Consider the following 23316-nt stretch of genomic DNA (forward strand, 5'->3'; position numbering starts at 1 on the left):
ATTTTGAAAATTTGAATGCAAATCCACCACATCATAAATTAACAGATGTTTGCAATATTATGTATGATGAATATCTAAATAGAGACTTTATTACAGAAACTAACGGGCTTGAATTACGCAGATTTAATGTTTAAAAAAAATTATCTTTTTAAATGGATTAATATTTATAATCAAGTGCAAGGAATGGGAACAGCTTTATCAAGTGCATTAGCTAATATTTTTCTACATTACCATGAGAAAAAAAAAATGATTAAACACAATTTAATAAATGGTTTTAGTTATATTGAAGATTTACTTTTGTTAAGCATGGGTAATTATAACACTATAATTAATTTTTATCCAAAAGAATTACATTTACATGAAACCAATGAAAAATTGCATATTTGGATTTAAAAATAGAAATTTCTAGTGGAAAATCTTTGGTAGGTATTTATGATAAAAGAGATGAGTTTGACTTCAAAGTAATTTTCATTCTAATTTAAATTCTAAAATTTTCATAAACTTAATTTACTCATAATTTAACAGGATTAAAATGATTTATAATAACAAAATTTCTCATATTGAGACAACAAACAACCTTATTAAAAACATATATTTTAATGATTTTCCTAAAAACCATTGTAATATAGAAGTGAAGGCTTAACTGTATTCTAGCATTTTACACCACTGAAGATATGCTTTCTAGATTTTTTTTTCTCTTTAGATTTCATTTCAACTTAATAGATGGCGGTAAGATCGTTCAATCTAAATCGTGTGTTGACGATGCGCTTTAACCAAACTTTGTAGGCGTTTCCTGAATTAAACGCGGGAAAATCCATATTTGATATTTTCACCTATATTTAGGGGTAAGTTTAATTTTCTACTTTTGAGATTTTAATACAAATCCTTATATTTAAGGAGAATATTTAAATTATACTTGTATGTTTTCTTTGCAATTGTAATCGAATTTCATATTTAATGACGTTTATTAGTTTTATAGTTTGGTGTTTATTTCATGTCTAGTTTTCTTATAGAATGGTATTTTGTTGTGGTTGTATTTAACTTAAATTGATTAATTTAATGAACTTTAATTGAATTTTTGGAAATAATGTGTTTACAAAATAGTAGTTTTGTTTTTTAATGGTTAAATTTACCGGCAATACTCTGTTTTTTGTCTTCTAAAAAAACCTCAATTTCTTGGGATTTTCTACTAACGAGGGGTCAATACTTGGATGAAAGTCAAACCTCACCCAGAAAAAAAAATCCCTGGTTTGAATACCAACTTGAAGGCGACTCTCATAAAGTCTTCAGGTTGGATTCATTATTTTTTTCAATTTCATTCCACTTTAATACAATTTAAACTTAAGGTTATTGATTATTTCTAGTTTGGATGATTACAATTGAGTTTTAGATGCAGCAGCATCGGCTCACTCTAAATGCAATGCATTTTCTTTTTAAATTTCGTTCTTTTTTTTCCCTCAGAAAATATTTTCCTCATAAATTTCATTAAAAAAAATGTGCTTTCAACTTGGTATTTCCTTTCACTAAACTAAGCTCATTAACGTGGCGCTTGCGATCGAATATTCCTGTAATTCTAGTTTATTTTTGTGCTTTCTACCTTTCCTAACAGTTCACACTCTGCATTTTGAATAGCCTTGTATATTAACTTTGGTTTACACTCCTAGATAAAATACTGTCCGTTTCAGTATCCCGAGATTTCCACTTTTCGACGATTGTACCTCTCTAAGGAGTAAGACGCTGGCGGACGAGCGCATTTTCGGAATTCTGCGTCATCGATTTCGGCTCCATTAAATACTTTATGGTTCAACTTTTTTTCTATGAGTATGTGATTGTTGTGTTTCTGACTGTGCTATTTAATTTTAACCCAAAATTGTGTAATGATTGCTGATATGGCTAGTTTAAGTGGCGATAAAGCTTTCAGGAGTAGTATGGAGGGTTTTGTCCTAGTTTAGTGTGCCCCTGAATTTGTCGTCAATACAGTAATCCCAAAAAGCAAGCGGAATAATTTTCCTATTAACTCTAATGCTGATTAGTTCACATTTTTTTTCGCTTGTTGAGTTTTACATCTACTACAGCTATTTTGTAAGAAATGAAAATTAAAAATAATCGACAAATAAATATTCATTAAAGAATTTAATTACGTTTTATAGTTGAAAGTATTATTATTGTAATAAAACATTCAATGTTATTTTTAAATCGAACTATGAACAAATATTTAACCTTTTGCAATTCTTACCAAATTATTATTATTTTCTAATTTAAATCGTCTGTTGACGAATTTTGTAGGAACAGAATCTAAAAACATCTGCTCGAACTTTTTGAATGGCTTGTCTTTATTTCACTGTTTTTCATCTTAACATTCTAATGGAATTCTTTACGATTTGTTGTTCCTTTTGTGGATTTCCCGTGATTATTTAATAAGTTATGTGTGTTCAATAATCCGATGTCAGATGATTCGAATAATCAGAAATAGAAACATCTTTCATCTTTCCTTTCACCCCCGTTTTGACTAAATAAATCTATCCAGAATAAATAAACGCAGTCGTTATGACAAGGCGATAATTTGCCTGATTTGAATTATCTATCAGTGTAGGAGTTGTTTGCTTTTGAAGTGGATGGCTTATCTACGAATTAGGCTGAAAAATTTAGCCGGTACAAAGTCAATCCAAAATAACATAGCTATGTTTACGAGAAAACATGGATAAATCGTTTATATATAAATTTTTTAAAAGAGGAGTGAAATGAGGTTCTAGAAATCATAATAGGAGAAAATGTGCAGTCGTTTAATGAGAATCAATGCAATCTGTAAGTCTTCGTCTAAAATAACTATTTAAAAGCAGTAAATGTGGTATTCTTGAATACATTGCCAAACACTATTTTCTTAAGTTTAGGCTCGAATTATCGACATCATTAGGAAAATTACAAAAATAGATATTTCTAATCAAATTTCAACGGAAACGTTCCGTTTTAATTCCCCTGTAGAAAAGAAAATGAGAAAACACTGCCATAATCTGAATTGGATTACTCTTGCACAAGCCTATCTTGTGACTTGATTTAATAATATTTCCCAATTATGCAGTTAGTATTAATTCAGCCATGGGAACACTAAGACAATGAATTAAATTGCGTAGTATTCAAAAAATTATTTATCCTTAGATTTGCACTAGAGAATGTTTAGATAATAATATAAAAAAAAATAGGGCTCAAGACTATCAAAAACCGCTAAATCGGTCTCTTCTCAAAATTTCATTTTTAAAAAACCGTAATAATCACATTAAAAAATCCCAAATGACATGTCGGACAATCGTCAGCAAAAATAACGGGGCATCTGTGTAACTTTTCTACTTATTATTGCATCCTCACAAAATTGGTGCTGATGGAAAAGGCTCCAGGAAGATACGTGCAAATAATTTTTAGAATTCCGATATTTTAGGATCCCAGCTTTCTGTCATGCAAAAATGTTACAATTCACTTTTTATCACAGCCGTCTTTAAAAATTTGAAATTTTTTTTTTAATTTAAAAATTTTATCTATTTGTGTCGCAAAATTGTTCTTTAAATGAATAATAATAATAAAAAAAAATACATTATAATTTCCGAGATATTCCAAAAGATTTTAAGATTCAATTTAACATTGGATGCACCATTTTTCAAAACTTTTTAACTCTTAAAACTTTCATGACGATTACGCGAAAAAAATTGGTAGGCATAATGGTAAAATTTCGAAATACTAATTATGTTCATTACCGTAGTTTAAAAATTTATAAAAAGTACGTGCATACCTAATAGTTCTTGAAATATTTCGAAAAAACTACAAAATTCTCACTGTCGTTTGGAAACGTCTATTTGTTGAAGAATTGTATATTTCTAATTTCAATCGATCTACTCGTCGTCAGTGTTAACTACTGTTATAAAATCGCTGTTGGATAATTTAAAGATCAGATGATTTTGATATAAAGTGGGATTCCCTTTGTTATCTAAAATATATTTAATCATTTGATAGTAAATGTGTGAAATATTAAGAAGAATTTCTTAATAAAAAAAATACTAATGATGCTGTATTGCAATTTTTAACGATCCGTTTATATTTAATCATTGACTAGTTCCGCAAGTATATTTATGAATTTTTAAGTAAAATCTAAGCATCAGTACTATAGTTTAAATATTTTAAATTTCGTTGCACACAGAGAAGTTTTTGTCGCCCTTTTTTGAAATCCTTATGTATAATTATCAAATATAGTTACAAATATCTTTCATATTGAAGAAATATTTTTTTATCAAGAAATTAAAACTAATGCTATCTTATATTTATTCTATGGGTTGAAATTACTGTTATCTGCGCTTTGAACATATTTTATATTTTTCTGAAGAATGTAAATTAAGTTAATACGTTTAAGTTAACACGTTGACTACAGCGCTGAGTTTCTTAATGTAATTTATAAGGGACTGCCAGTGATCCCCACGGCAGTCAAGATGTTAAATAATGTTCAACCAGTTACCACAAAGATTGAAGTAGGTAAAATTTATTTTCTTTTTTCCTGTCGCAGTAATAAGAGCTTATACTTTGGATTCAATCACATTTAGCTTCATTTTATAAATTTAGGACGCAGATACCAGAAGTGGTATCCATCAAAGTCTATACTGAATAATGGGAAAATCATGAAACTAAAATTTTCTCCTTTATATAAAGGTTGATAAATTCATTTGCTTAAAATGCCTTTTTTTTAATCAATGAAATAAAATTTCACTTAAAAATATTGGAACCTGTGTTTTTTTATTCAAAATAAAAATTTTCGGGTGGTGTTGAAATATTTAGGGGCGGATCAACTATAGAGGCAGATTCAAAAATATTTTGAAATGTAACGAAATGCTTAAATTTCCAATAAAAAAACATGCATTAGTCGGAATTTGAAAATAAATATCCATGCTAAATAAAGATCAATCTGAATGTTTAGTTAATTTTTTGAAATCTCACTGAAATAATATGAAAGATCCACTTTTGCTGTCAGCAGTCTGATATTTACTTAATGTATGGCTCTTTTCAGGCGGAGTTAGCAAACAAAATCATATTTCAAGAGCTACTGCGAATTTTGATACATATAAAAAGGCATATTGGATCGAATTATTGAAAAATCTCGCTCACCGCAAATGAAAAATTCTGAGTTAATTAGTTCTTTGATTGAAATAAAACTGTTTTCCTGAGTAATTTTCATCGATAGCAATAAAGTTAAAGTCCCATTATTTTTCTTGAAGACTGTACATCTGATGAAAATAGAAGTTTTTTCTGTTGTTCTCTTCTTGCTTTAAAACTGGTGTAGTCTGAGTTTGTTAACTTCATGTAAGTATAATGTTGCTCACAAAATTTTAAGTCAGCCGGTGAATATTTTCTGTTTAATTCAAATAAATTAATGTCTAGTTTGGGAACTTGGATTTCATTGAGACGAATCCTGGTCTGATGAGGCGAACACACCTGAGCCGATGTGATCATCTCCAAATTTCAACACACGTATGGGAGGGCGTTTGCCCTGCAGCAGGTTTTCGAACTCAGCGGATCTTTGGTAGCTCATGGTCTTGAAATAGTAACCTTCCAGTCGAAGATCCTTATTTATCTAAAGTGTGCTTTATGTGAATAAATGTTTTTACTTGTAGCTCTTTCTCTCGCCCTACTCAACTGTTTATTTTACTTGTTGAATAATGCAATACATGTTTACTGAAACCTCCGTAACCTTTAATATGGGGACATGCAATTTATCATATTTTAGGAAATTCATGGCCAGTCATCAATCAACCGAGAGTTTCAGCAATCTGCAAATCATTGCATCTACGAAATCGATCTGTCACAAAAGTCAACCAGAAAGCTATAATGAATAAAATGTCGCAGTTCTGTAATACTGAAATCAAGATTGGAAGTTAAATGAAAACAGTTTTGAGAAAAAAATTAATTAAAATAAATTTCCCACAAATGACTTTTTACGGAGGACCGTGGTGGCCTGGTGCACGTTAGATCCGTCGGATCCAAACTTCCTCCCGCTGGTGTGGAATTTTGGAGAAGGGGCGCCAGCTCAGGTGTCGTCCTCGTCATCTGGTCGCGGTTCAAAATTACGAGGTCCGTCCCAAAATAGCCCTAGTGTTGCTTTAAAACGGTACTTTAATATAACTATACTTTACAGAAGATGGCACATGAAACTGAAAAATAGTCACTTCTGTCATTAAATAAACAACTATCTCCGTTAATCAACTCTTTGCATTCCTTTCAAAATAAAATATTACACCAGGCAATATGAGTGTTAACCTACTTCTTCGAATTGAAATATTTTCCAAGTCAGCAGTTCGTATTGTGTTGCAAAGATATACACATACCCTATGTATAAATACCAAAGATACCATTGCCCCTATATATAAATAAAAGTCTGCAATTCAAATCAAAATAAAATGTTACTGAGTCAGGATATTCTCTACAATATTCCTATCCACTAAATAAGTCTAATCACTTTATTTTTAGGAAGTTGGAGATGTTGAGTAGATAGAAGAAACTTATTTCTCAATACGATGGTAGGTTTTAAACGATAATCAAATGCACTATCCTGTATTCTTACTATATTACTTTTTCAAAGAGAAATTTGATGCTCAAAATAATTAATATAAAACAGTTGGAATTAATAGCTGTCTTATATAAGTCATTAAAACATTTCTGGAGGCTAAGTTTGCGAAGGTAAGTTACTAACAATTCAGAATAAACCGAATGGAGTTAAGACCTTGATGTTTTTGTTGCAGCAGAACGAATTATAAATAAGTTTAATTCATTCGTTATATATATATATATATTCATTCAAAAGTTCTATAATTATAATGTAATCATATCATTAAAAACAAATTAGGCAAGATTTTACGTTATTCACATCTGCTTAATTCTCGAATATTATTTTGATTTAAGCTTCGGCGCAGTTTATCCTACAGAAAGATTTTAAGTTTTAAAACACAAAGGTAATTCCAGAAATAGAAGCTTAATGTATGAAAGATTAAATATAATTCAAACAGGTTAAAATGTAATTTTTTTTTTTCGATTAAAAAAAAGTGAATCACAGATGATCGTAAAAAAATATTTTAGACTCAACGTATGCAAGAGTGCGCAATCGATCAAAAGAAGTATTATAATGGATGCGAGATGGAAGTTTTGAGAAAATTGTGGGATCATTCCTTAACCAGGTAAAAATGATGCTATCTGTAATATACAGAGGAGACCTACTGTCTAATCAAATGATTTGCAATGAGCATTTTTTTTTTGTATTTAAATTCCATTTAATGCAAAAATGCACGCATTTTCGAATGTTTCCGCACATCAGCATCAAGAAGTTGCATATGAATTCACTTGTAGATTGTGCAGCATCAGTTTTCTCATTGCCTCGTACCAACGTAAGCAGGAATCAAAACCATTCTACAGTTGAATATGATGTAAGAATTGAATCTGAAACAAACGGATAACCAAAGGACTAGTTAGAGATAGCTTGTAGCAAAATCCCAATGGTCAGAAGAAAGTTTACGAAACCTCCGGCTTCATTGCAACAGGAGATGGTGCAATCCACATGGCTATCAAATTTCGAAGATCCGCAAGAACAGGGAATCTATAAACAAAATGCCGATAAAAATTAAAACCCAGGTCTGAAGTATCTGCTTTTGAAAAGTTTCAGGATAAAAGTGCCAATGTTCTAAGCATGTAGGAGTAAGAAGAAAGCTGTGAGAGGAAGCGATGTTACGGAAAATATTTGACATGCAATCGGCGTACATGCATTGACAATGGGGAAACACAGGAAGAGCACCGAATAAATATGTCTGACTATGAATGAGAATGATGGTTTAAAATTCAAAAGAAATAATCAGTGAATATATTCCACCCACTTAATGACATTAGCTCAATACATAAACTTTTGACTTGAGAAACTGCGAAAGTACCATTGTATCTTGGTGATGACGCAGCGATAAACAAGTATTGTTCATTCTCGGATTTGGAAACCCTCCATGCACCTGCACATGTGTTTATTTCGTCAAAAAAAGAGGCGAGATGAAAACTGAAAGATGTTATTTAGCAGTAGGGTGAATTTACATTATTCCCGGAATTAAGAGGCGTAAATAACTGATAATGTTTCTGCATACCATCCCTTAATGAAGTAAAATCGTCGAAAACTGGTAGTCTATGTTCTGTTTGTTCCAGGATCCATACTTGTACAATCAGCTCTAATAGTATTTGGCAAAACTTGCAGACACTTGTTTTGTAAATAAACATGCTGTTCAAATGATACCAAGGAATTCGTTGATCTTACACCATCAGTGGCACAAGATTGTTACAGCTTTGGTTCTGATGCAAGGTTTTTCTACAAGAACTGCACGAATACGTTTTCTTCCTTTAAGTCCTTTAAATTCAAAACCGCATCTTCTATAGCCAGAGAAGTAATGTGTAGCTACAGTAAAATGACTCTACTAAATTTTGCGAGAGGGTTCCGTGACTTTTGCGACGAAATAAGGAAGTTACAAAAAATTAAAAGTAGATCAGCCGAAAAGACCAGTTAGAAAAATGAATGCTATCACTATAATAAAAATACAGGAAAAGCTCTCTAATTGGCGGGGATATTTGAGATTGAAAAATTTTCGTTATAAAATTGATAAATGTATCCTCCGGTATCAATTTTTTCGAGTTAAACAATGAAGAAAAACAGTGTATCATTGATAATTTGTGGTGTCGCAGCTGCGCATTATTTTTTTTAGACTTTTAATCTGCATAGCTTAAGCATTAACAGACATTGAAATTGTACTTTAAAGGAAACAGACGGTGTAAATTAAAGATTACATTCCTTAACTGATGAATATAGAAACCCTGACAACCAAAGCTTAGTAGTCCGTGTTTAGTTATTCCTAGGCATATTATATAGCACTTCCTGAATCTCCGCCAGAAATATACTCTTTATTTTAAATTGCATAAAATTTAAGGGGCAAGACTGTTTCTGGCAAATTACTCGAATGAGTTAACTTCGAATCGTATTGCTACTAAAAGCAACCACAACCGTGACACTTACACCTGGGTGTTAGCAAGAACCTTGCATACTTAACAGCCACTTCCAGGAACATTGACCATCCTGCATGCTAATCCTAAGGAATAATTTCGCTGGATAACAGAAGTGACTAAGCTATCGGTTAAAAATTGACACATTGGGGACTAACTGTAATGGGTCACCATGCAAGGCCTATACATAGCCTTTTTGCTATCCATGAGGAGCAACAGTTTCTCATAGAGCACTTCCTCGGCCATAAGAGAGGAATGGGAAAGAAGCCAAAACAGATGCTAGAAGATATGTAATCCATTGTAATTGCATGCTTATCTTGGTAATGTGAAGCCTTTCATACTTGCAATTTTGCCACTAAAAGCATGAGGATTAAAATTGTTTATAAAGCTGTGCTCGGCCCCAACTATCTTCCTTCCCAACTTCTAGAACTAACAAATTCAATACTAGTATTAACCTAAAATAAGGCCATTTCTGTAAAGAGCCAAAACTTCACATTAAAGATATAAGAACCATTTTATACTGTTACCAATTTCAGGCCGGCGTCCTGGCATAGAGGTAGCGCGTCTTTCCCGTGATCTGGGCGTCCTTGGTTCGAGTGTCGGTTAGGGCATGGTTGTTCATCTGTTCTATCTGTGAATATGCCCCCTGTAAAAAGGGGCTGTGCAAGCGAATGTGATGCATGAGTAGCTAAGACGTACTCTTGGCCCTACTAAAAATAAGAGACGTTCCCTTGGCTTAAAATCGCTGACTTCGTCAGCGAACTTGTCCATGTCAAGTGCCATTAGAAACAACAACCAATTTCAGTTTCTTTGTACAACTTTATATACACTAAAGTATGCAAAATCCTCATTTTGGTATTATTATGCAGTTGTTAATATCATAAAGTAAAACAACCAAACTGCAATTTCATATACTTTATTGCTTGCTTAGGAATTCATTGTAAAAATATGTTATTAAAATAAAAACACGCAAATCAAGTAATCCAGTACTGATTATTTCAAAGTATTATAAGTGCAGAAGTTAACTCATAAATAAGCATTTAAGATTTTGAAATGAAATTCAGTAGCTTGAGATACACATTAAATGACCTAGAAGAAAATAACATCAGTTTTATAATTTCAGTACTTTATTTTTTAAAAAAATCCACTTCAAATTCTATAGTAACCAGTTGCAGATATACAATGTGAAAAATCTGCATGAGGAATGAAGAATTAACATCTGATTACCACAAGTTTTGCAACTGAAAAGCCCCAACTGCACCAAGGAAATTTTCCAAAATCACAACAATCCCTTATATAATTTACTAAGTAAGAAAACGCAGAGAAGATTTAACGTTGAAACCGTCTTTCAACAAAAGTCTCAACATTCTGAAACTCGAGATCAGAAATAAAATATTAATGATGTATACATCAGACAAAATTTATAATATGCCTATGTATCAAACTAAGGAAATGCAAAGAAAGTCAAGTATTTTCCCTGTCCAATAAACATGAATTATATAGAAAAAGAAACTCATTTTTTCCCCTCTTAAATTCTAAAAAAAGAATAATTCTGCACTAATAATACATCGATTACAATAACATGTAGAACAAAAGCAAAAACCACAACTTTTTAAGAAGATAGTCATAATTCTTATAAATTGAAATACATTCAAAGTAATGTGACACACAAGCCCCCAAAGATTACAAAAATATATTCTAAATAAATGTTCAAAAGGAGATTTTGAGCATAGAGACAGCAAAATCTTATGTAAGCTTTAATAGAATCAGATTCAAAATTTTTAGTATAAAAAAAGCAAAGTCAAAAGACTGGTAAATTTAAACAAAAAAGCACACAAATAGCCCTATTTTAATAATATCCCACTAAGTGCATAATAGGTATCTTTCAACAGCCAGTTGTAGAGCATTAGCAAAATATATGCACACGGACGGCATGGAATGGACGGAAAGCTAGCACAAGCAAAATTTTCAAATAAAGATATTAATCATGCCAGCAGTGATTTGATTAATCAGACTTGTTCAAAATTTTGATTAATACATCATACTTAATATTCACCCAAAGCAGGTCTGTACCGGATTTTCAACATGCTAAAAGGCTTGAATGTCATATTACTTCAAATACACCCATATAGCTTTTTGATTTATAATAAACATGTAACAATAAGATGATTTTACAGCAGTAACAATTATTGATGTTGATTAACAACTTAAAATACTAAATGAAATTTAAAAAATGAAATATTTTTAACTTCAAAATATATCGACTTCTTTTAAATTATGTATTATTTTAAGACTGAAGTCATTAATATTTATTTAATATAATGGAATTTGTACAAGGCAAATATAAAGTAAGGATTTAAAAAAATGCCCAGTCAGAATTCATTCACTAATTACAGATCTCCTCAACTTATCACATATTCCTGAGCAAATTTAAATCATTAGAACCGATACATATTATATACAAATAGAACTCTTAAAATCAATTCATTATACAATAATCTTTTGTAAAGCAGTAAAGATAAAAAATATAAACGAATTTGGCATACATTTTCTAAGAAACATTTCAAAAAATATCAAATTCATGAATATAAGTCAATGTATATAAATGTACACATGGAAAAGAATGAATTCACTAAAAATCTTAACTTTACAATGGAAACCTGAATGAGAAAGATGTGCCAGTACTCTTAAAGAAAAATGATTAAGACAATTGTTACAATAAGTAGACAATATAAAATGAACAAGGGATCTTAATCTGGGGCAAATCAGTTTAATATGAATGTACAAGTAGATGTGGTTAAATGACCTTACGCAACTTGAGTCTAACCACAAAACAATGGAGACTAATAATGCAACTGAGAAATCTATCGATGAAAAACTGCCTTAATAAGACTTTTTTTTTTTAATTAAAAACATATATTGGTAACATAAGAACAGATGTTTCTATAGAAAAAGAAAATAGCAATATAAGAAAATCTAGGTATTTATAAAGCCTAAACAAAATTTATTCTCAACAAATACTAGAATCTAATATTTTTCTACATTCGATGCATTTTTCAGGCACAAATGAACTCTCGACAATCCAAATGAAATACTGATTCATTTAAACTAGGAAAACTTCAGTTTTTTTTTTTTATATTCTTTTTTGCAAGTATAATATCAAACTATGCAACAAATGAAAAAGAATTTTTTGCTTCTACTATTATTCAGCTTAGAATGCAACTAATAAAACTGAACATGTAAGCAGACAAATCTAAATTATAATTTTCCCAAAATATATTTGAAGCATATCTTATTTAACTTAAAAATATTGTTAGCCTGTATTGCAATGCTTAAAGAAATAGAATGTTCAGTGAAGAAAAACCTAAATGCAATAACACAATGCCTAAATTTATTGATTGTACAATAAGTATTATAGGAATAACAAGGCAGTGACTATTTTTTTTAAATACAAATTGGCAAGAGCAAAATTTAAAAGCAAGCTTTGATCAAAATATTTCAGCTCTGATAAATCAACACTGCTCTAAAATACAACATCTCCCTTAAGAGCAACACTGGGAATGTAATTTACTTGTGTTCCACAACTAAATTCTTCAGTTTTTCTTGATCAGCACCAAGCATTTCAGCAATCTAAGAAATAAAACACATTTTTACATAAAAAAGGCAAGGCGAAACATCAAGAGAATTGCACAAGAGAATATATTTAATGATTTTACCACAGATTTAGACATTTTTTAAATAAAACTTGACAAAAAAAAATGGATAATTTCAAGAAATTTATTATGGAGAAAGATTAATGCGGCACGATTCAATTTTTAGTTTGCTTATAAGCTGGCCTACCATCTATAAATTACGAGATGAGAAATGTCATCCTGGAGGAGGAAATACTAAGAAATTTCTATAAGATGGACGGACAAAGTTTGTAAACTGTGATGTTAAAAAATGTTATGCAAAGATGCAATCAGGCCTAAAACTATGCAATAATTCTTTATAATAAACATACAAAATATGTTCATACAGAATGTCAGTCATTTGTAACTATAAACACCAAATTAGAAAAATTTGATATATTTGAAACTAATTCTATTGGTAATAATTACAAGCCTATTACAAAATTATACATTATAAAATATGGTTAGTATTTTAAATGCTTTAAAAATGTTCAAATCTGAAAAATGTTTCTGTTTTTCAGAAAATCTCATTATATTTTTCAATGTATCTCATATGTGCCAGTTTAACATACCGAAGCAAATCTTTTGGAATTGGAACATTAAAACCCTCCATAAAAGTTTATGACCTTATACAATTAAGAATCAATTTAATTTTAAACCAATTAAAGAATCTTTCCGATTTTCAACAAGCATATTCTTATTGAGAGTAAATCCCCTTTCCACAGCCACGTGACAACAATTATTTTTACAAAATTAGGAAATTCTTTGGACATATTAGATTTCTGGACATTTAAAATATTAGAAACCATCTAAATGCTTTTTTCATTAAACGAATCAAGCTTCTTAGTATTATTAACTTTAGTTTCTTCAGGAAAATTTCAAATTCAATCTTGTTACATCAGGAACATGCTGGAGAAATTTGTGCTTTGGAATAAAAAAGTTAAAACAAATGAATCATTTGTTTTTTCATGTATCAATACATTGGTTTTTCAATAAATGTGATATATTTATCCTTTTAAGACAGCATGCGTTCAAAAAATTTTTATAGTATTCACAAATAAAAACACTGTTAAAAAGCCTCCTTTTTTCAACTTTAGTAACTCCAATAGTAATTAAGAAACTTGTAGTCACTATTCCGATATTGGCAATTTTTCTCAGTCTTAGATTTTCAGTATCATTAAGCTTAATAAAAATAAGCTGTTTTATTAAAGCATATTATAAATATTTTATGGTTTAAAAACTTCATAAGAGATTATTGAAAAAATAAAATAAAATGGAGCTAATTTGCAACAAAAACATAACATTTTTGCACAATTCAATATATATTGTTTGACTATTTATTAGTGAACATATGTGAAAATATTTCTGATATATCATTGAATGCATTAAAGAATGAATGTGATGCAACAAGTTTTGAAATCATTACAGTTCAGCTTTAAAAGATCACTCCTAAACTAAAAAGTTGGAAATCTGCTTATTTTCAAACTTGACGTTTTCAGATTTGACATGCTATCTTCCCCTGTATTCCTCTTAGTCCAATATCAATTATGACTTCTTTGAACCAGCTGATAATTTTGTATTTTTTCCTCTTTTAGTATGACTAATAAGTTCCTGTTTTCCCATCTTACTTAAGCTTAATTTCTTATAAAGCGAGCAGTGTGCAGCAAATAGATTTTGCAGAACTTTTCTAACCCATTCAGCAAAATTAGTTGCTATTTTTATCCATCCAATCCATATTAAATAAAAATTTTTAGTTCATTGTATAAAAAAAAAATTCAATCTTCTCTGAATTTCTCAAATAATAAACAAATCATTCAATAAACTCATGTGTGAATGACTAAACATTACTGCGATGCTTCTGCAGATTGATTGTCGCTATTCCTACCAGGGAAATTTATTCTATTTCCTTACAAAGTTATAGCAATCTCATGTATATTCATTAGCTGTAATCTGAGAATCTCATGAAAAGAGAACTGTCTCTCAAAGCGTAATTAGACTGATATACACAAAAAAAGAGTTTCTGCGATTACATAGGCACAAATGGTGTTCTCCCCCCATTTTTAGAGCTACAGCTATGATTTCTTATTCTTGTCATGTTCAGAGATCACATTCTTTAAATGAAAAAAGAAAAGAACCAAGAAACCTAAATTTCCCTGCACTTTCTTAGTCTTACAGGATTTTAAAAATTCGTTGTATTTTCCCAGTACCATGGCAACCCTGCTAAATGTCTACTATTCTAATTTGGATAAATAATGATGCCAACAACATATTAAAGGTGAATATACGAGTAATAAGAAAAATTACCTGATTTTTATTCTTGATGAAGACAAATTTTGGAATGCTTGATACATTGTATTGGCCAGCAACATCCTATAAATTTTGGATGATTATTAAAAACAGAAATAAGTTAATAATTTTGCTTACTACTTAGCAGGAATTTATATTGACAGAAATTATACATTTGTCAGCTATTTCAACTAGAAAATTTGTACATAATTATAGGCACAAAATAAAGTATAAAAAATTATTCAATTTTTAAAATACAAATCAGATAACTTATTTAAAATAATTACATACTAACCATTCAAGACACATCTTAACATTTTGCTCAAAGCAAGAAAGTAAATATATAAACAAATATCTTTTTAAATAAGAATTTTTTTCACATAATGAAGCATATTTTTTGTCCTGGCTGTTACAAGGGTTACATCTCAAATAATAACTTAACTCATCTCAAATAATAACTCTTCTTTAATAACTTAAGAGTTACTTAAAAATGGGAACTTAAAATATGTATATATAATATAACAGCTGCAATATAGCAACCATGCAACAACCATTCAGATAGTCATGTTATATATAACAAATTTCATAAAAACTAACATAAGAAGTCACTTACTTCGACTTCATCAACATCAACTTTCAAGAAAACAACATCTTTAAATTCTTCTGCAAGCTCCTGCAAAATTAAAATTCAACATTTTCATACATGCTATATATTATATATATTGTCATTATTATATATATATTAAATTGTCATATTATATATACAGTCATTACCATAATATAAACTGCTTTAATAATTTAAAACCTGACAATATCTTGAAATTTCAATAATCCTTAATAAATAAAAATTAAAAATTATACTGCCATGAAATGTTAAGTAATGCTTGTTATTTAAATTTAATAAGCAGCAAGATAAAACAAAATTTGACTTATTACCTGAAAAAATGGAGCAATCATTTTGCAAGGGCCACACCATGTAGCATGAAAGTCAACAACAACTAATTTATCACCAGCTGCTTCCAGTTGACTGTTGAAATCATTCTATATTAATAAAAAAACATGCATTAATAAGCTTAACAGGAACAATTTATAAACTAATGGGTAAGAAAACATTTTTAATTTGTCCAGAAAAAAAAAAACTAATAGAATTTAAAAAATAGTCTTAAATTACATTTTCGGTCAAACTAATTCTAGAAATTTAGATGGCATCCTACTTAAATAGTTTAAATAAACTGAAGTAAAGCCATGGAAATAACTAAGAAGGACACAATTTATATAAATAAAATTCAATACAATGCATAAAAGCTACGTGTAATAAAACAAAATTGGATACCTAATGTTTAACATATTAGGCATTTAAAAAACTTTATTAATATTTCAAAAAATAAATTCAGAAATTTTATTAAAAATCAAAATTACCTATCAACAAATTCTTTTATTAGAATTAAGTGAATTTATTTTAATTAGTTTTGTTCTTAAAGGATTAATAATACAATTCATTAAGAAGGAAACATTAATTTTATAATTTAAACATATGCTAACAAAAAAACCTATTCTGCTTATACAAGTCAAAATTTGTTCTGCTTTAAATGTTGATAAATTTATGAAAGATATTCACAAGAACGTATCACAGATAATATAAATATAACAGCAGCTTGAGGATATAAGCTAATAAGGTTCAATTAATACAAATTAAAAATTCCAGCTTCAAAATACATAAAAATTATAAAAAGAAATAATAGCTGATAAATATTAAGAAATAATAACTGATAATTTTAAGAAACTAATAATTAGAAACATGAAATTTGAAAACATAAAATTAAATAAAAGCAGTTTTAAGAATTTTAAAATAACCATATAATTTGTATTTTAAAAAAGATGGAATTAGTTCAAATCATGGTTTCATCTAGGTTATAAAATAATTTGAACAATCAATTAATTATTACACAGAAAGTAAAAAAATGCCCTGTAAGTAATATTTATAAAACTCAGCACAAATAAAGTAGATTAATAAATTTCTGGAAAGATAAGATGAATAAGAAAATGGAAAAAGCTGAAACCCCTCAGAATTTTAAAAACAAGTATCGGTATCTTTACAGCAGAAGAAATTAGAATTCAAATAACTTTATAACTATATACATCTCATAAGATTTTAATGTCCCACCCACTTGTTTTATAAAATAACCGAAACCTGAAAGAAATTATTTTGTATTTACTATTTAATCAAGAGTTATGACTGTTTATTCTTTTACAAACTCTAAATATACCAAGATTTACATGAATTCAGTAGATGAATATAAGAAAGGCTCAAAATAATTTTGGCGGGAAGAATATGTTAAAAAAAAAAAAAAACGCTCTTTTGAGAAAAAGAGCCGAGTTTTATTTACAGCAAACAAGACAAAATAATGTAAAAAATCACCATATAAATACTTAACACACACAAAAAAAAAAGAAATGAGAAAATTAGCTATTCAATTAAAAATTATTACATCCACTACAAAATAATTAATTCAAAATTTAACTAGTCACAAGGAACAGGAAATTCCTCTGTACAGGTATAATAAGGTTAAGGATGCAATGATGACGAATTGATAGGAATAGATTATGCAATATCTCAACTTGAAAGGTAACGTAATTACAATAATTTGTGATACATAAGATATTAATAAGATTTAATTAATAAATACCTCGTCAGCAATAGCGTGAACCATCTTTTTAGAGGAAATGGAGATAATTAATAATCTATCAAGATCAGTTTCACAAACGTCGAATTAAAGATTTCGTATCAAGTACAGATTACAGAAACACACGCAAAAATCGGCAATCACCACAAGAGGCGGAAAAGAAAAGTGTCAGAAATTGCTAACAACTCAACATTGTTGTTAGATTAAATAAATGTTGCCAGATTTAATCATTAGTATTAGATTAAGCGTAGATTTCTTCTTTTACGTTGTATTCCATACGAAAATTGAAAATTATCAAAATTATTGAATGCATTGAATTATTGAATTGTAAGTATGACAGAATTATTCACTAGCTACTATGATAGGTGAAATTAAGCTACTAATTATTTAGTTAATGTCGCTCTTGAACAACAAAATGACACGTGCCATGTGCCCGCTTTACATTCATTGTAATTTCAGATAAAGACTGAAAAAAATTCTTGAGAGACACATTAAACTCTCCTTTTCTAGTGAAGTTTCATGTTAAAAAACGATATAGAAGTGTGGAAACAGCCATTTTACTATCAGATTTAACAATTAACTAGTAGTGTGAATAAAAAAAAAAAAAAAAATGCTTTATATTACAGAATGAAATTACAACAAATTCTGTTCTAAAAACAAAGAAATAATTTTTTAAGAATTTATAAAATTTGCTTCATTATTTGCATTGAAACAATTTATTCCATTTGAAATAAACATTGAGTTAACGAAATGGATCTCAGATTCATTCTGCAATAAATGCATGGAAATTAAGAAAGGTTTATCGGTTAAATGGGCTAAGATATTATATAAAACTGATCTACTGGTTTCTGATATTTCATATACTTGGTTTGTAAATTATATTTATGCAAATGAAAGCATCGTAAATTTTAAAATAAATATATTAGATTAGTCTTGTCAGAATGCATAAAAGGTATTGCTTTCCATAAAATTCTTGTGTTCTTCTAAACTGTAATAAAAAATTATTAGTTCGTGAATGCAAATGTTAGAAGTTCTGAGTTGAAAATGTTATGATTAATTACTAGCTAAACTGTACCTTCTGAATCTGTTTATTGGATAACTTATTTATTTATTGGACTTTGGAACAAGGGTCTATTTACCCCAAATTCATGGTAAAATTCTGCTTCCAATCCTTGCATCTCCTATTATTACACCATGTTAAGAATGGAATTTTAATTTCCCTATTTTGCTCACATTAATATTTTTTATATTAATTCATATATTAATCCAGATTATAATAAATCGTCTATAATGTTAATAAGGGCATTTAACAATAATTTTAAATATTCCTTCAGAATTCTTGTATCTTTTAAGCTTAATGTCAGTGCAGAATTTTTTTTATCTCGTTGGTCTGCATATCTTTTCTTGTTAGCTTTTTTTTATTTAATGTTGTTTTTTAAATTTAATTTTATTGTAAATATTATTTAACGTAGTTAAGTGGTGATTTAAGATTTCAGTTATAAGACGAATTTCTAATTATAACTATTTAGATTAACTGAAATGTAAACATACATTTACTGTCGGATATTATCAAATATTTTCTCAATCAAAAAGTAACGGCAAGTTGTTTAACATAATCCTTCAGCTAGTATTTAATTGCAACCAAAATACATTTAAAATATTAAAAAAATCTTCAAATTAATAAGAGTCTTGTAATATTTTCTTCGTGATTCTTTGAGGTCAACTTTAAGTAACAGTTGCTAATCTAACTTTAAAATTTTGTTACCTTTTCGATAAAGATTCGTTGCACACTCGATTAAGAGCAAACGGATATTTTAGTGCAAAATCTATTAACTTGGTCGAAAAGAAATATATTTTTAAGTATTCATAGCCGTAGTAATTTTCTATAAACAGGAGTGTGTTTATAAACAGGAAGGAGATTTTTAAAAGTGATTTTGTTAATTTGAGATCCTTTAGTTTTATTGCGCAAAATAGCCAGTTCTAATGGAGTATTATTTGGAAAATTTTATTCAAAAGACTGTAGTGTCCGTTGGCAAAATTTTCAACTGTTACTGGTTTCAGCATTAAAAAGGATTCCATATTTTTATATTTTGATCAAACATATTATAGTCTAACATTTAGAAAAATTATTTAATACTTCCAGACTCTATTCCTATTAGCACAAGATACTGTGCGAGATCTTCAGGATGTTATTTAATAATATGAATCTCATGCAGTGTAGTGAAAATATCATAGCAATATTTTTGGGCATTTAGTAATAATAGGCATACGATTAAAGTTTTGGTATAAATGAGAAATATTTTATATCTATATTCAAATATTTTAATCTAAGAATCAAATTTACTGCCATGACAAACTTAATAAAAATTAGTAAATCTTCTGTAAAGGAGTTTAAAAGCTTTCAATGCCTCTAAATTTTTTTCTTTACTGAGAAAGCACTTTAATTATCTTTTAGATAGAGACGGCAGCAGACGTTGGCCGACAGAGGTGCAAGGCAAATCCAACAGGAGGGCAAGTACAATTTCTCTAATTTAACTTCAAAATAACTCATAACAATTAATTTTATATTTAATTAAAGAAAATTAACTATTATTTAGCTTTTATTGTTCAAATACTGAGCATTCCTCTCATTGTTAAAATTTTGAAAATATATTTGGAAAAAAAATTCTGAGTTTCTTTTATTGGCTATCAAAAGATTGTCAATGTTTTGAGTCTATTTTTTATTTAATTGTATTATTAGCTATTCCTAGAAAAAAATATGGTTATATTTATATTTCAATCTAAATGGTAGTATACAGACAGAAACACAGGTTGCAATTCTAAATTACCTAAATTTGTTGCAGCGTGATTGTGGAAATATTTAATCGAAGTTTAACGAGAAATACGTTTTTAACTATTTTGAATTTGGTTTGAATTTATCACAGTTCTTAATCTTCTGGATTTTTTAAAAATACTTATAAAATGTTTCAGTTATAACAAAAATAAATTAATCGAATAGGACTACAATAATTTATAAATGCCTAATACTGGATAATGATAATTTAAACAAAATAGTGCTTTATGAAATTGAATAATTAAATATAAAAATTCATAAAACATTTTCTTGGCTAGTTAATTTTCTTGAAAGTGCTTCTACAATATATAAATATATGAAAAGAATTAATGTATAAGGAATTATGATGCAAGAGAAAACAAGAAAAAATAATAAATTCTATGTTAATTGTTATAAACCCTTTCCAATTTAGAAAAAAAAAAATCATTTATCTTTGACAGCGGGTACCGTAAAGAATTTTAGAGCTTCCTGCGTTTCAAGCTAGATCTTTTGATGAATTTTACATGGATTTTTCCTTCTCTTCACGCCCACTTCTAAAACCGCAGTTTTATTGTACTAATTCGGGCTGCTTCACACTCGCGTGTCTTTTAGCGCAATCAGTGTCAAAGCCTTCTTGAAAAAGAATGTATTCAACTTTACATAGATTTCGCCAGAACGACATGTCGTGATAAGTGAACAAATGCATACTCTTATTATGGAAGCAATTTAATAAGAATGTAGAAACTATATTCAAAAGATTTTACAATAGAAACTTTTCAGAAATCCAGAATAATTAATTAAAAATATTTGAAGTTTTCGCTCCCCCCCCAAAAAACCCCCCGATTTTTTTAGCGTATTCACTTACCTAAAATAATTTTTAAATAAGGGTTGAAATAATGAGCAGGAATTCAGATGTTTCGAATCTAAGGCGAATAAGCTCGCAAACACAAATGAAAATTTACTAGAATTTGGACACGAACAAAATGGAATGCGGAAAAGATACGGTCTTATTGTTTCTTAAGAAGGCCAGAGAAAATATTTTTTTAATTTATGCACAAACTTATTTTTTAATATAATTCTGATTAAATAATGAAATGAAACATTAAATTCCCCATTTTAAATCTAAATATATATATATATGTATATATTTAGATTTAAAAATAATGCATTTTATTCAAAAGTAATTAAATCTTGAATTTGATTCCCCTATCATGGTTCTTTGGCACGTGTTCTTATCATGAAGTACTTTTTTACATCGAAGATATTGCAAGATAATATTCCTTCTGCAAAAAAAAAAAAAAAAAAAAAAATGAATGTCTTCCTCTTAGTAGCATGCATTAGTCTTTCTTAAACATTTCGCAAATAATGATGAGTCTGGTTAGCACATCTAGTTTTCAAATTTTTAAATTTTAATCTGCAATTAAATGGAAGTATTAAGTAATTGAAAATGCAAATATCACTTAAAAACTCCTCTATATCTACAATACTTTTATGTAATTCATGGAATTAAAATAATAATAATTTTCACAAATAGTAAGAGTAATCTAATTAGGAATTTAAGTAAATATGTATGTCAAGAAGGTTAAAGTTCTATATGAATATTATTGAATTAGCATCGTTTTATCAAGCACTTTTATCCAAAGAGAATAAAGTTTTTCATAAGACAATATAGACAGTTAAAGACAATATGCCGTTTGTCTGGTGAAGAATAATTGAAAGAAAAAATAAAGAAAAGAATATATATATATATGATCTCCGATTGCATAGTTTTAATACAAAATTTAGAATCTGAAAACTTTAGGTACTAATTTATTTAACAAGTTTTATGCATATTTTGTAAATCTTTTATTGTTGCTAAAAAAGCTACTATATCGCATATATTTATATTTTGTCGTCAACTGCAATCGGTAATATTTCATTAGTGAAATAATTGCAGCCTAATAAATTAGATTTCAAAAAACAGATATTTCATGGTTAAATAAACTTGCTTTATAAAGATACAAATTAATTATTCCGCTGATTTATAGTGAATTCACATAATTTGGCTACATCTAAGCAACTCTTCTTAACATGCATATTGCATAAGAGTATCGGAAGAAAACAGTGTTTTCTTAAATACAATTTAACTATTAACCAGACTTTAGTCAAAGAATTCTCATAGTGAAACAAGTGAAATGAACTTACAAATTCATTATCGAGGAAGTGAAAATTGAATGAATAAAATGATGATTCTTTACTAAACTACTCATCACCCTATTCATGTATAGTATAAAAGCTTCAATTTCCCTAGTAATTCCACCGTCAAGTGATTGAAATAGTGGATGCAATTTTTTTTTTTTTCCATAAATCATGATACCATCTTTGTCGAAAGATAAAGAATAGTCGACAAAAATGCGACGTTTTATTCGCTTACCAGTTTGTTGATTATTCTGCTAAATATAGCGGAGATTATAAGCTGAATGAATGACATTTGAAAAATATAGCTGAAAATCGACTGACTTAACGTCGTCGACATTTGACCAAAAATATTTGGCAAAATGCGACATCTTATTGACCTGCCATCTTATCGATTATTTTGCCACATGTTGTCAAACTGCTTAACCAGTAATTTGAAAATTTCAATTGTTTATAATATATTACATTTACGATGGTTTTTTAACTATCGTATTATTTAATGCCTAGATCTCTAAAACCGTCCTGAAGTGGTGAAAATTTGGTCGACGGAACTATCGATCTCTCGCCGACGGGGGAGCAATTGCCACCACCCCCTGCAAACGCCGTCTCTTCTTTTAGATTTTAATTTGGACTT

General features: G+C 28.8%; 1 protein-coding gene across 1 annotated transcript; it reads right to left on the reverse strand.

Moving 5' to 3' along the window:
* Nucleotides 1-9954: 9954 nt before the first annotated feature.
* LOC129960474 (thioredoxin-like) lies at nt 9955-17866 on the reverse strand. The gene is made up of 5 exons (XM_056073937.1): nt 17699-17866; nt 15948-16052; nt 15625-15684; nt 15030-15095; nt 9955-12684 (listed from the first exon to the last, which is right to left on the reverse strand). Exons 1-5 carry the CDS (start codon nt 17720-17722, stop codon nt 12622-12624), a joined length of 318 nt encoding a protein of 105 aa, XP_055929912.1. The 5' UTR covers nt 17723-17866; the 3' UTR covers nt 9955-12621.
* Between the last annotated feature and the right edge of the window lie 5450 nt (nt 17867-23316).

This window comes from Argiope bruennichi, chromosome X2 (assembly GCF_947563725.1).
Source record: "Argiope bruennichi chromosome X2, qqArgBrue1.1, whole genome shotgun sequence".
NCBI lineage: Eukaryota > Metazoa > Arthropoda > Arachnida > Araneae > Araneidae > Argiope > Argiope bruennichi.

What these genes read in the sequence shown, in the direction of transcription:
- LOC129960474 (XM_056073937.1), bottom strand. Translation starts at nt 17,722, where the DNA reads ATGGTTCACGCTATTGCTGACGAG. An exon ending in TTCACGCTATTGCTGACGAG is followed by an intron (nt 16,053 to 17,698) that starts GTATTTATTAAT and finishes TTATTAATATAG; the next exon opens with AATGATTTCAACAGTCAACT. An exon ending in TCATCAAGAATAAAAATCAG is followed by an intron (nt 12,685 to 15,029) that starts GTAATTTTTCTT and finishes TTTATTTCTTAG; the next exon opens with ATTGCTGAAATGCTTGGTGC.